The sequence below is a fragment of the Budorcas taxicolor genome, chromosome 7 (assembly GCF_023091745.1).
Source record: "Budorcas taxicolor isolate Tak-1 chromosome 7, Takin1.1, whole genome shotgun sequence".
NCBI classification, from domain to species: Eukaryota; Metazoa; Chordata; class Mammalia; order Artiodactyla; family Bovidae; genus Budorcas; species Budorcas taxicolor.
The window spans coordinates 49,826,308-49,838,481 of NC_068916.1; the positions used below are offsets into that span (position 1 = coordinate 49,826,308).

General features: G+C 49.9%; 1 protein-coding gene across 1 annotated transcript in view; it reads left to right on the forward strand.

The window, feature by feature from the left end:
* Positions 1-11,883, forward strand: part of CTNNA1 (catenin alpha 1) — a 179,781-nt gene extending 167,898 nt beyond the window's left edge. Inside the window, exons 14-18 of the mRNA XM_052643775.1 lie at positions 1,359-1,469; positions 3,008-3,189; positions 3,309-3,414; positions 4,741-4,875; positions 5,737-11,883. Coding sequence (XP_052499735.1) covers positions 1,359-1,469; positions 3,008-3,189; positions 3,309-3,414; positions 4,741-4,875; positions 5,737-6,024 — 822 coding nt within the window. The 3' untranslated portion in view covers positions 6,025-11,883. The remainder of the gene's footprint in view (positions 1-1,358; positions 1,470-3,007; positions 3,190-3,308; positions 3,415-4,740; positions 4,876-5,736) is intronic.
* The last annotated feature ends 291 nt before the right edge of the window (positions 11,884-12,174 follow it).

Below are 12,174 nucleotides of genomic sequence, written 5' to 3' on the forward strand. Positions count from 1 at the left end.
AGATCTTGTTACCCTACCTTCGTAAATAGGGATTCTGAACATGGTTCCTGCCCTGGTCTAGGGCACCAGCACCTCTCACCTGGACTCATGCAGCTGCTTCCCAGTCTCGCTGTTCACATCCTTGGGTGCCTGCAGTCTTGTATCTGTGAGATTGGGGATGTTTGTCTCTGTCATTCTGTACCTTAAGGGCTCAGAACTGCTTGCTTGGCACACAGAGATAACAAGTGAATGAACAGATAGAAGATAATTTGGTTTCCCTGGTAAGAACAGTTCTTGGGTCTGTGATGGGCTATGGACGAAGGTGGGCAAGTAGAGATGCTGTTAAGAGGCACCTCTCACTACAAGGCTCAAGTGTCTGCGACTCCAGAATCACAATGGCCAACAAGCAGCTGGACTCCAGGTGTTGCACTGACGTGTAACTCACTGGTGCCTCAAGTGACCCCTCACTGTCCTCACCTCCACACAGAGGGCAGGCCCCGCCTTCACACGTGTACAAACCCAACATACTCTGGGCAGTCCGGATGCTTCCTCACAGGAAGCCCTCAGGCTGTGGTTGGATTAGGTCCTGGTGCAGATGAGGGACTTGCCTCACTGCCCTCTTGTCACAGGCCGGCCGGCTGGGCCAAGAGCCAACCCCAGCTGTTCTGCCTGCTGCCCTGTTGCTGATAATTTCCAGAAGATTACATTATGTTTTAAGTCAGCAGCTAATCACAAGAGGCTGGAGGGTGTACAAAATAAGAATTTTTATTTCATAATTAAAGCAAAAAAATTATCAGTTCCTTTGGTATTTACTCAGACTTTATCTGCTATATTCTCTCTTCCTTTAATAAAAGTACATAAAAATACACTGCCTGTTTTTACTCCTCAGATCAACCTTTGCTAACCTAAGAGAAATCCCAGTATTAATTCAGTTAATTTTCTTCTTTCCATAAAAAAATGGCAAAGTTATAAGAATCTGTTTAATGTATGAAACTGCTATTTTTACTACAGTACGTTTTCCACCCAGAACAACTCTCACATTTGTCTTAAGATGCAGGTGTTGGAGAAGTATATGAAGTGAAAACCTTTTGTCAAGCAGAGTCTTGACTCTTCGGTAGAAACTGAAACCCTCTAGGTCCTTTGGGAATGCTGGTGTGGTGCCTTTGCTCGCTGTTTGTTGAACGGACTGCTTGGCACATGCATCAGTGAAGCAGGGTTCAAATATTGAGCAGTTTTAACTTGATTTCTCATGGCTGTTTGGAATACTACAGAAAATTCTGGATGTCTTTACATCAGACCCTGGGGCTATGGGCCCAGGGGCTCGGGGCTGCTGGCGGCCCAGGGTTGTGTTTGACTTGTCATTTCTGTCTTGGTGGCAGACCCCTGAGGAGCTGGATGACTCTGACTTTGAGACGGAAGACTTCGATGTCAGAAGCAGGACAAGTGTCCAGACAGAAGACGACCAGCTAATAGCTGGCCAGAGTGCCCGGGTAAGGACCAGGTTTAACTTGTCCTGCAGACCTCCCTGTCTCTCCCTGTTCTTAGCTTTTTCTTTTCCAGAAAAACTCTCTCATTATTGAGAACCCCATTTTCCTTCTCGTTTTCTCTGGCAGTGGAACCTTACCCTAAGTGTGGCACCTGCCAGTCCATTGTAGGTCCATCCAGAATGTCTCCTCAGCTAGAGCAGGGCAGGGACATGGGCCCCTCAGCTGCACCGAGGCTTTGGCTTGTGAAGAGCCCGAGTCAGGAAAGCGCTATGCTCCAGTCAATGCAATGTTTGTTAATAGGACAGTGAAACTCAAAAAAGATTGCTGTCTTTGCCTATCTCAATGATACCATGGGCATGAACTATTTAATTATTCATGGGGAAAAAAAATAACAGTGGTACATTCAAGAAAATCAGAGCCATTGCATTCATTTGAATCGTTAAATCTTCAATCATCAGTTGCATTTATGTTTTTGGGAGGATGCCAAGAAATATTACTAAGGAGTCTTTTTTCACCCCTTAGAAGTCGTTTTGAACAGCGGGTTCATCTCTGCTTTAAGCCCCACTGGGTCCTAGCACTTGGGGAGCTGAGTGGAGAGGAGCCCTAGGCCCGAGCCTGGGGCTTGAGGAGGGCAGCGGGCCTCCAGGTGCCGCAGGTTCAGGTGTGAGTGCCGTCTTGAGTGCCTGAGAAGTGTGCTCTGCAGCAGGTTCTCTTCTGCTTTCTTTAAAACTTGCATTTTAAGACTACTTCTGGGTCATCTTGGAAAGTTGGCGATGTATATACTGCCACCAGGGAAAGGCCTGCATGCATTAGCCCCTCCCTCATCCCCATGACAGGAGGCAGAGGATGACTTTTTTTTTTTTAAGGTTAAAGGAAGTTTATTTTTCTTCAAAATAATTTTATTGGAGTATAGTTGATTTACAATGTTATGTTAACTTCAGGTGTACAGTAAAGTGATTCAGTTATACACATATGCATTCTTTTTTAGATTCTTTCATAGGTTATCACAGAATATTGAGTAGCATTCGCTGTGCTATACAGCAGGCCCTTGGTTTTATGTATAAAATACTGTGCGTTCATGCCAAGCTCCTGATTCAGCCACACCCCCATCACGTTTCCCCTTTGGTAATCAACCCTAAGTTTTCAAAATCTGTAAGTCTGTTTCTATTTTGTAAATAAGTTCATTTGTATCTTTTTTTAAAAAATCAGATTCCACCTCTAATATAATGTGATTTATTTTTCTGACTTTAGAGGATGAAACTTTTAAAGAAATAAGTTAAGCATGTTTTGTCCCTGTGCAGGTGTGATCATGAAGCTTGTGCATTAGCCTTCAACCCCTCATACCCTGTTATTCTTGAAAGTGGGTCGGGAAGCTATAAACTTCACAAAATGAGAATAAATGGCTCTTCAGGCAAAATGAAGCCTATTAAAGCATCATCCTACCTATGTCATAGACTGCTTGGTGGAAATATTCTTGGTGAATGCACCGTGAGAACTTCATATTCTCTTTATGTAAGAGCTTTCTGTGCTTCTGATTTCAGGCGATCATGGCTCAGCTTCCCCAGGAGCAGAAAGCAAAGATTGCGGAACAGGTGGCCAGTTTTCAGGAAGAAAAGAGCAAGCTGGATGCTGAGGTGTCCAAGTGGGACGACAGTGGCAACGACATCATCGTGCTGGCCAAGCAGATGTGCATGATCATGATGGAGATGACAGACTTCACCCGGTGAGCAGCACCCCGCAGGCCACCTCAGGCGGGCCGGATGTGCTGCTCCGTGCATACTTTGCGGTGAACCTCCACCTACGAGGGCTTTAGTTACAGTCATCCTTGTTCCCTTTTTTCAGAGGTAAAGGACCACTCAAAAACACATCCGATGTGATAAGTGCCGCCAAGAAAATTGCTGAGGCAGGCTCCAGGATGGATAAGCTCGGCCGCACCATCGCAGACCATGTAAGTAACAGACCTGCCCCACGGGCCTTAAAGTTCATGCTGGGCTTGGGCAGCCCACGGGTGTTTACAGGGTTTTTTCATGAGCCACAGCACTTTCCCAGTCTCAAACAGTGTTCTTAACTCACCAACCTGCTTGATTAACATCAGCATAGAGTTTTAAGGATTTCTGAATTCCTGTTTCTTTGACAAGTTTTGTAAGACAGGCCCAGTTTGCATTACAGCACATCTCTGGAGCAGGTGTGTATGTCCTAAAATCTTGCCTTGATTGACAGCTAAAACCAGCCTTTACTCTTAGCTCTTCGGATCTCTTTAGGATAGCTCTGGGTAGGAGCTAATTCTGCAAGCCCCAATAATATACTGAAACTAAGTGTGTAAGAGCCTTTTGTGGGTGTATTTCATGTAAGAATCAGGAGCTCTTTTGTCTGGTGCTTTGGAAGCATGATGTGCCCAAGTGGGGACAGACGTCTATGTTCCCAGCCACCCAGCCTTCATCCCTTTTCTCTACTGATGTGTTGAAAAAAAAAATGTGTAAACCTCCAGGAAAGTTTACAAGTTATTTTCAGCTATAGTCACAAAGCCTTCCCACTGCTTTCCCTCAAGTGTCCACATGCTCAGCCTGCATCAGGGCTGCCGGAGAGTGACAGTGCCAAAGCCAAAGACTGGGAAGCCCTCCTTGACGCCCCTCTTTCACGTATACCCTGGCACTCAGCCCCAGTGCGTCTGCTGGCCACACGAATGTGAGCGTCGTCTGGCCTCTTCCTCTAGCAGGCCCCACTCAGCCCATCGTGCACAGCCTGTGCCCACAAGACTGTGGCCTTTCCTCACTGACTCCCTGCTTCGCCCTCCACACAGCTCCTAACACAGTCTTCTTACACAACCATCTTAAAATGCAAATGAGGTCTGGCTCTGCCATGCTTCAGGAGCTGCTGAGAACAGAAAACCCCAGCCTCACAGAAGGGAGGTGTTTGCGTCAGCACCTGAGAGGTGCTCTGCTTGCTTTGGCTGGTTCACTTGTTCTCCATCTTTGCCTAAAGTGACTCTCCTTTACTCAGGTGTTCACAGTGTGCTCACAGCTGAGCAGGTCTGGTCCCGCTGAGCAGACAGCCCTTTGCTCTAGCTCATGGCACTGTCACTTTTCTCCAGAGGCAGGGACCCCAGCAGAGCCGCTGAGGGTGGCGACAGCCCGGGCACTTGGATAACCCTCTCTCACCCTCGCTGCAGCACCGAGTGTGGAAGTTGGGGCACTGACTGGGCCTGTCGGAATAGCTCTAGGAGTGGGTGTGTTTGGGCTCAGAGTGCTTGGTGCCAAGTCTGCTCTCTCGCCAGTGCCCAGACTCAGCCTGCAAACAGGACCTGCTGGCCTACCTTCAGCGCATCGCCCTCTACTGCCACCAGCTCAACATCTGCAGCAAAGTCAAGGCCGAGGTGCAGAACCTCGGTGGGGAGCTGGTCGTCTCCGGGGTGAGTCTTGCCTGTCAGCGGGGAGGACGTGCTGGGGGAGGGCCCCAAGTTCCCTCTCGGAGGCTGAGGGCTACACGGTTGGTGACAGCTAGGAGCCCTTACTGTGCTGGCCTCTTCCCTTTTGCTTCTGTGGGAAAGAGTATTTTTATCCTCCTTTCTTTCCTCTAGAGAGAAAGTGAGCCTGTTCAGAAATTGCAGAGACGTACAGCCTTTCTCAAACCCCCCTCCACCCTCAAGGAGCCCCAGTATGCTCTGTCCCCTTGCTGTTTCCCAGGTCATCACACAGTTCTGGACCTGTCACCCTAGGGGAACAAGGACACCTCCCTCCGTGGAAGCCCTGTGGCGTCTGCTAAACCCCACACGATTTCCTTTCAAAGAACTTTGAATGTTGGACATACGTAGACCATTTGCTTACCTGCTCCAACATCAAATGCTCCTGTCTCTGGGGACAGTTATCCACCTTCTTTAAATGTGAGGGGAGCCCCCGGGGTCATTACTGAAAGCATGGGGCTCTCTGTCGAGGTGGCTGACTGAAGCCTCCCACCCCATGCCTGTGGCTGTTCACAGTGCTTGTTCTGCAGATCGTCCCCCGCCTTGTTTGAGTGAAAACTGTTGAGGGGTAGGGCAGGTAAGGTAATGGTACCTTATGTTTTTATTACTCCTCTCTTCAGAAGATCTGAAATACAGGCATTTTCAGGGTGTTTGGATGAGAGCACCTAGCTGTTGGGAGAGCTGATCAGGAACAAGGGCTGCTTCCGGCCCGGGGGGAGTGGGGACTCCCTGTCGGGGACTGCCAGGCCGGCTGGACCTCCCACCCCAGACCCTGGCCCGTGCTCCTCACCTCCTGTCTGTGCCTCGCAGGTGGACAGCGCCATGTCCCTGATCCAAGCTGCAAAGAACCTGATGAATGCGGTGGTGCAGACAGTGAAGGCGTCGTACGTGGCCTCCACCAAATACCAGAAGTCCCAGGGGATGGCATCCCTCAACCTCCCTGCTGTGTCGTGGAAGATGAAGGCACCTGAGAAAAAGCCCTTGGTGAAGAGAGAGAAGCAGGATGAGACGCAGACCAAGATTAAAAGAGCGTCTCAGAAGAAGCACGTGAACCCCGTGCAGGCCCTCAGTGAGTTCAAAGCTATGGACAGCATCTAAGGCTGCCCAGACCCTCCTAAAGATCCCTCACCATTCTTCACTCACGTATATTTGCTAAATAGAACACTGATGCTAGATCCCATAGGGAAATAGATTCTTGAGACCTGGCCAACCTAGTGAATTTTGCAAGGACGTACTTGTGTTTAAGTCATAGAATTCAGGGGCATATATCTAGCTATATTTTTTATACTCCTAAATAATTAAAAAAGTAAAAATTCCATAACCAAAGAGACTCCTACATGAACGTGTTAGTGACACTGTTGACCAAATTGAGAGGCCTGTCCTCCTAGTGGTGGCAGCAGTAGGTTTGGGAGAGGGGATCTGCCTGCACCTTGGTTCAGGGAGGGGCTTCCCCCGGTTCTGGCCACTTGGCTGGTAGTAAATGACCAAAGACGACCCGGAGCAAGCATCCCGGGCGTCTTAGGAGGCCTTGGAGAAAGGAACATTCCCAGACAGGCCTTTAAAGGGACAGCCCACACAAAACTAATTAAAACAATGTATCATGAAGAAAACAGATTAGTCTCTTTATAACATGAAAGGATTTTAATGCATGGTTACAATTACTAATGTACTCTGCTGTGGGACATTAATAAAGTTGCTTTTTTTCAGGCTAGAATGTTGTGATGCCATAATCAGAACATGCTCTTTTAACTTCCTTCAGCTTCAAATGCAAATTCATCATTGGGTTCACTTCTAATAATTGCAGTGCTTCCTGCCTTGGGCTTAGGAGAGAAGCCTGACAAAATAGTGTTTGCTTAGGCAATAATTTAGACTACCTTATTTGTGATTACTATAGCGATTACTATAACTACAAGGTATAATTTTACTTTATTTAAATTTTATGAATTGGAATGTTTTTTACACTAACTTTTCCCAATAAAGTCCACTATGAAACCAAGTCTAAGGGGCCAGAGTCCTTTTCTTTGCCTTCCCATAGAGTGGAGTTTTACATCAGGCATCTCCTGGATTTGCCCCCAGCATCTGCCATGCTCTGGCCTCCTGCTGGCCCTCTTTCCTGGATGGTACTGCCCAGGGAGGGAGCAGACTGGGCTCGGGGCTGTGCCTCCTGGCAGCTAGAGGGCCACACCCGCCATGGGAATTCACACGCCTGCACTTCAGGGTGCAGCTCAGAACCTCAGAGGCGTCCTTGACATCTCCCTGGATGTCACCCCTCCCCTCCTGAATCATCCCCCTGGTTTGTAACTGTACCATGATGATGGCTGCCTTACAGACCTCCTAAACCTGCTGTCCTTTCCCAGCCTGTCCCCATTCCCTAAAGTGTGTTGTCCTATCTCCCCTTCCTCACTTGCCGCCATTCCAGTCAGCTCTGCACGCCCATCTTCCTCTCCGCACCGTCAGTGGCCAAGGTGCACAGGCCCTCCCCGCCCACAGCCCCTCCCTTGGCCTCCGAAGCACCTCACTCCGGTTTCCTGTTCCTCACGGGGTGCCCCTCCTCCTTTTCCTAGCTGGTCCAAGTTGCGCTGTCTGTCCCAGGGCTCAGTCCTCGGCCTCCTCTCTCTGGTTCTGCTTACTCCTGATCTTAGCCAGATTTCTGGCTTTAAATACCATCCAAATGCCAACTTTACCTAGAACTAGACTTCTATAACTGGCGGTCTCCTAAACTCTCCACTTGGATGTCTTTATGCATATTTCACACAGATTCTTCCCTTTGAAATGTATGCTGGGGCCAGCTACTTCTCACCAGTTCTGTTTGCCGTCACCTGGTCTAAGATCTCATCACTGCATTAGCTTCTGTTAGCATGTAACAAACTGCCCAAGAACTCAGCAGCCAAGACAGCAAGCATCACTCACAGCTTCTGAAGATCAGGAGCCCAGGAGCAGCCGAGTGGAAGGTTCTGACGCTTGGGTCTCTTGTGAGGCTGTGTCTCTGGAGGCTTGTGAGCAGAGGACCCACTTGCAGGCTCCTTCACAGGGCAGGGGTGGGAGGCTGCGGTCTGTGCCAGGTGGGCCTTCTTTCCCGCAGAGCGGCTCACGCCCCCACCAGAGTGAGCAAGCCGAGAGGATGGCAACCAGATGGAAGCTATGGCATGTTTTAAAAACCTGATCCCCAAAGCAATATGCGATGCCTTCAGTGTTATGTTGGTGACACAAACCACCCTTGGTCCACGGTGGGAGGGGACAACACAGGGGCACAGGCCAGGAGGTGGCTCCCATGGGCGTCTGCATGTGGACCACTGCAGTAGCCTCCTTCCCCGCACTGCCCCCCCAACCCCCACCAGACGTCCCCAATCACCCTGTTGCCACGGCTCACAGTAACCCCTCAGAGACAAGCCAGAGCATGTCATTCTCCTAGCTCAACCTTCAGTGGCTTCCATGCTCTAGAAGCCGGAGTTCTAATTGACGAGTGTGGCCGCTTGTGTCTCTGGTCTTTCCTCTCCCCATTCTTTGCACCTGCCCTTTCCCACTTCCGGTTCTGCTCTTCCCAGAGACCACCCCCCCATTCCTTCTCAAGATCTCCTTCAGGTGTCTTGTCAAAAGTCTATCAGGAAGACCTCCCCTGATTCTCTGCCTCCCTGCTTCATAGGGATAGGAGTCCACTCGCCAAGGCCCAGGACACAGTGAACAGGTACCCTGGGGACCACTCGTGGGGCTGGGCTCACAGACGCTGACCTGCCTTCACTTGGCCCCTCCTCCTGGCTGACTCAGAATCCATGCTGACTCGGGACACTCGTGGCTTTTGTTGCCTTGATCTACAGCCCTGCACCCAAGCACCAGCTAGACCATCCAGTCCACCTGTCTGCTCAGCCCATCCACTTCTCTCAGAGGCTGAGCCCACCCTGGTCTGGACGGCCCCCTCCCTCAGCCCCCAGCATCCATTACCCACTCTCCACCAAGTGGTAAAAGAAACTTCGAAAAATATTTCTCAAGAGTCAGTCCTCTGCACACAGCCCTCAGGGACCCCATGCCTGCCCTGGGAGTATCTGGACTGACCGTGCTCTCTGCACCCACATTGTCTGCTGGAGGCGATTCCTAGGATGCCCACACGCTGCCCCCATGAGCCCATCACGTGCATGTCCCAGGCATCACCCTCGTCATCCCAACATTAATAGCACACACGTTACCAAAAGATGAAAGTTCTACTGAGCTTCGCCTCCTCAAGCAATAGCTATGAAATGTTTGATGTGCTACAGTTTTTCTAATACACATTAAAATTAACTTTAGTAAAGTGTTCATTGCTATAGCACCTAAAATCTCCCCTTGGCCACGACGGGCAAGAGTCACCCATGACCACCCCCTTCTCACCAGGCCTTGGCCCTGTTGCCCCCAGCACATGGCGTCACAGTGCCAGCTCACACAGGGCTGTCTGGCATTCTTTGGGGAAAAGGCAGTGGTCTTGGTGACTCCATAACCTCTCAAAGGCCCTGGCACGTGCTTGAGAAATAGTTGAACTGTTAGAATGATTCACTGCTTATTTAAACCAGTCCATCAGAAGATACTGGGAGGCAGAAAGCAGGTCACGGAGGCGGCACCAGAGGTCTTGCCCAGCGATCCTGAGTACTCCACCCTCCTCACAGACCATGGGCTGAGCTTGGGGGAGACCAGCCTCACCGTGTCAGTGAGTGGGCTGTTCCTGCCCCTTGGCCACTGCTAAGGGCTGTCTCCCCTCACATCCCGAGGCTTCTTGCTTCTCAGCCAGGGCAGCCGTGACCCTCAGTGTCACCTCCCTGGGTGACACCTCAGGCCAGCTTCTCCCCTCGGTGCCTCAGCCTGGCATCTGGGCCCAGCTGCCCTGCAACCCTGCTCTGGCCACGACCTCACACAGGCTGGGCAGAGCCCCACTGCTCTCCCCACTGCCCTGCTAACCATAGGGCAGTGCCTCCCACGACCGCTAGGCCCCTCACCTCTGCAGCCTTAATGCTCACAGCGTCCAGTCTCCACCCAGGCAAGGACTGCCCCCCCCCACTGAAGAAAGAGCAGGAGCTGCCGCATGTTGGGCACACCCAGGGCCCGTGTAGGCCTTCACCCACATCCCCCTGTTGTTCGTTTGCTGCCCGTGATGTGTCGCTATTACTGCCCCTCAAACCACAGGAGTGGGGACCGACTCCCTCACCCAAGTCACACAGCTCACGAGTTGCCCAGCCCCTCCTTCCAGCCACTCAGTCAGTCCCTCTAACACCCCCAGGTGCCCCAGAGGGCAGGCTCTTCTCCCCAGAGACTCCCTCAGACTCCCACCGCACCTGCCCGTTCCTGCACAGGTCCTCAGGACTGCGTGTCAGCGTGCGGGGATTCTCCAGGCTCCTGGGTGAGGCCACCCCATGACTGATCACTGGATCCCAGTCCAAAGCATTCTAGCTCTCAATTCTCACACTCTTATTTCCTGCCTGACCAAGTCTGCCTTCCCTCAGTGGTTCTCATCAGCACACAAAAACACGTCATAGACCCCAGAGTTTAAAACAAGGAGACAAAAACTTTTTCTGGGTCCACGTCTCCCTCCCTTGAGCCAGAGCTCCTCAGGGGAACGTTGGGACCGTCTCCAGTGCCCACTGTCACTCTCCCTGCTCAGTCCAGCCCTCCTCCTCTCCTCTCTGTGCTGGCGGCCACGCCCCCTCCTTGCACACTTGCTCCAGATGTCCACCATCACCCTCACTCACCTTGCTTGAGTCCCCTTAACATGCTCCCCATCTTGGTCTCTAACACTCAGCTGGTCCAGGCCACTGACCTTGCTTCTCTTCTGCTTGATGAATCATGTGCAGCGACCAGGTTTTCAGGGTGGGATGGGGAGAGGCTGCATATATATCCATATATTTTGTTACACATTTTACTCCTATGAAGGAATTACAGTACACAACTCACAGTTAACGAAATATGCGACATTCTTTACTCGATTCCACACAGCTTAAATTCCACTGAGGCCTTCTTTGATTTTTGCTCAAATCTTGCATCCATAGCCAACCTAAGGTTGAAACTGACAAATGAGTCTAGTTCTGACATGAATGTTGGTTGATATTTTTGTTTACCTTAAGGAGTAAGGAAGTGAAAGAACAAAAATAAGTGTGGGAATTTCACTTGTCAGTGAATGATGACTTTGCTGAATCAGAAAATATCTGTCAAATACTGTAAGACAATCCTCATTTTTTGTGTGCTAAATATAGATGACAAACAAAGCTTAATTGGCATTAATGTCTTCTTCATCACCCTCTTTAAGTCTAGACAATCAACAAAACAATAAATTAAGCCTTGATTTGTAACATTTCCCGACTTCCCTGGTGTAAATACTCCCACCACATCAGATTTCCAGCCGCCCACGAGGTGTGCTGCTGGTGGAGCTAGGAAAAGAAGTTCGAGTGCACGGTTAGTGTGCCCACCATCAGATGCAGTAGACGTTAAGTAATCTCAGAAGCACAGATAACAGCCAAATGCTAGGAAAGGAAACGTTGAGTATTTGAAAGTGTTAGCTGCTCAGCTGTGTCCAACTCTTTGTGATCCCATGGACTGTAGTCCACCAGGCTCCTCTGTTCAAGGGATTATTCCGGCAAGAATACTGGACTGGGTTACCATTTCCTCCTCCAGGGGATCTTCCCAACCCAGGGATTGAACCCAGGTCTCCTGCATTGCAGGCAGATTCTTTCCCATCTGAGCCACCAGGGAAGTATTTATTACAATTTTTTCGCTGTAATTTACACAGAGTAAAATTCACTTTCTGGGGTGTTTCTGAATTTTGACACACATAGTGGTTGTGTAACCACAACTGAGACATAGAACATTTCCAACATGCTCCCCAAGATTCCACTGTGTCACCCCACTGTTGTTGAAATGTCCCCTAAGTCCTCAACAAACGCTTTCCCTGTAGTTCTGCCTTTTCCAGAATGTCCCATAAATAAAGCAACAGTATACAGCCTTCTGAGCCTGGCTTCTTTTGAGTCAGCAGCATGCATCTGAGACGCACGCGTGTGCTGCGGGCATAGCTGTCTGTCCTTCCACGCGGAGCAGAGCACAACGTGGATTATTACCATGTTGGTCCATCCACCCCCAGGTAAGGGACATTTTACCTTATTCCAGTTTTGTTTTTACAAAAAAGTTGATATAAATGTTCAAGTACAAATTTTTGTATAAACAAAGATTTTTATCTTGGGTAAATACCTAGGAATAAGAATGGGATGCTGTCTCACTGGCATTTTTGTCACCTGT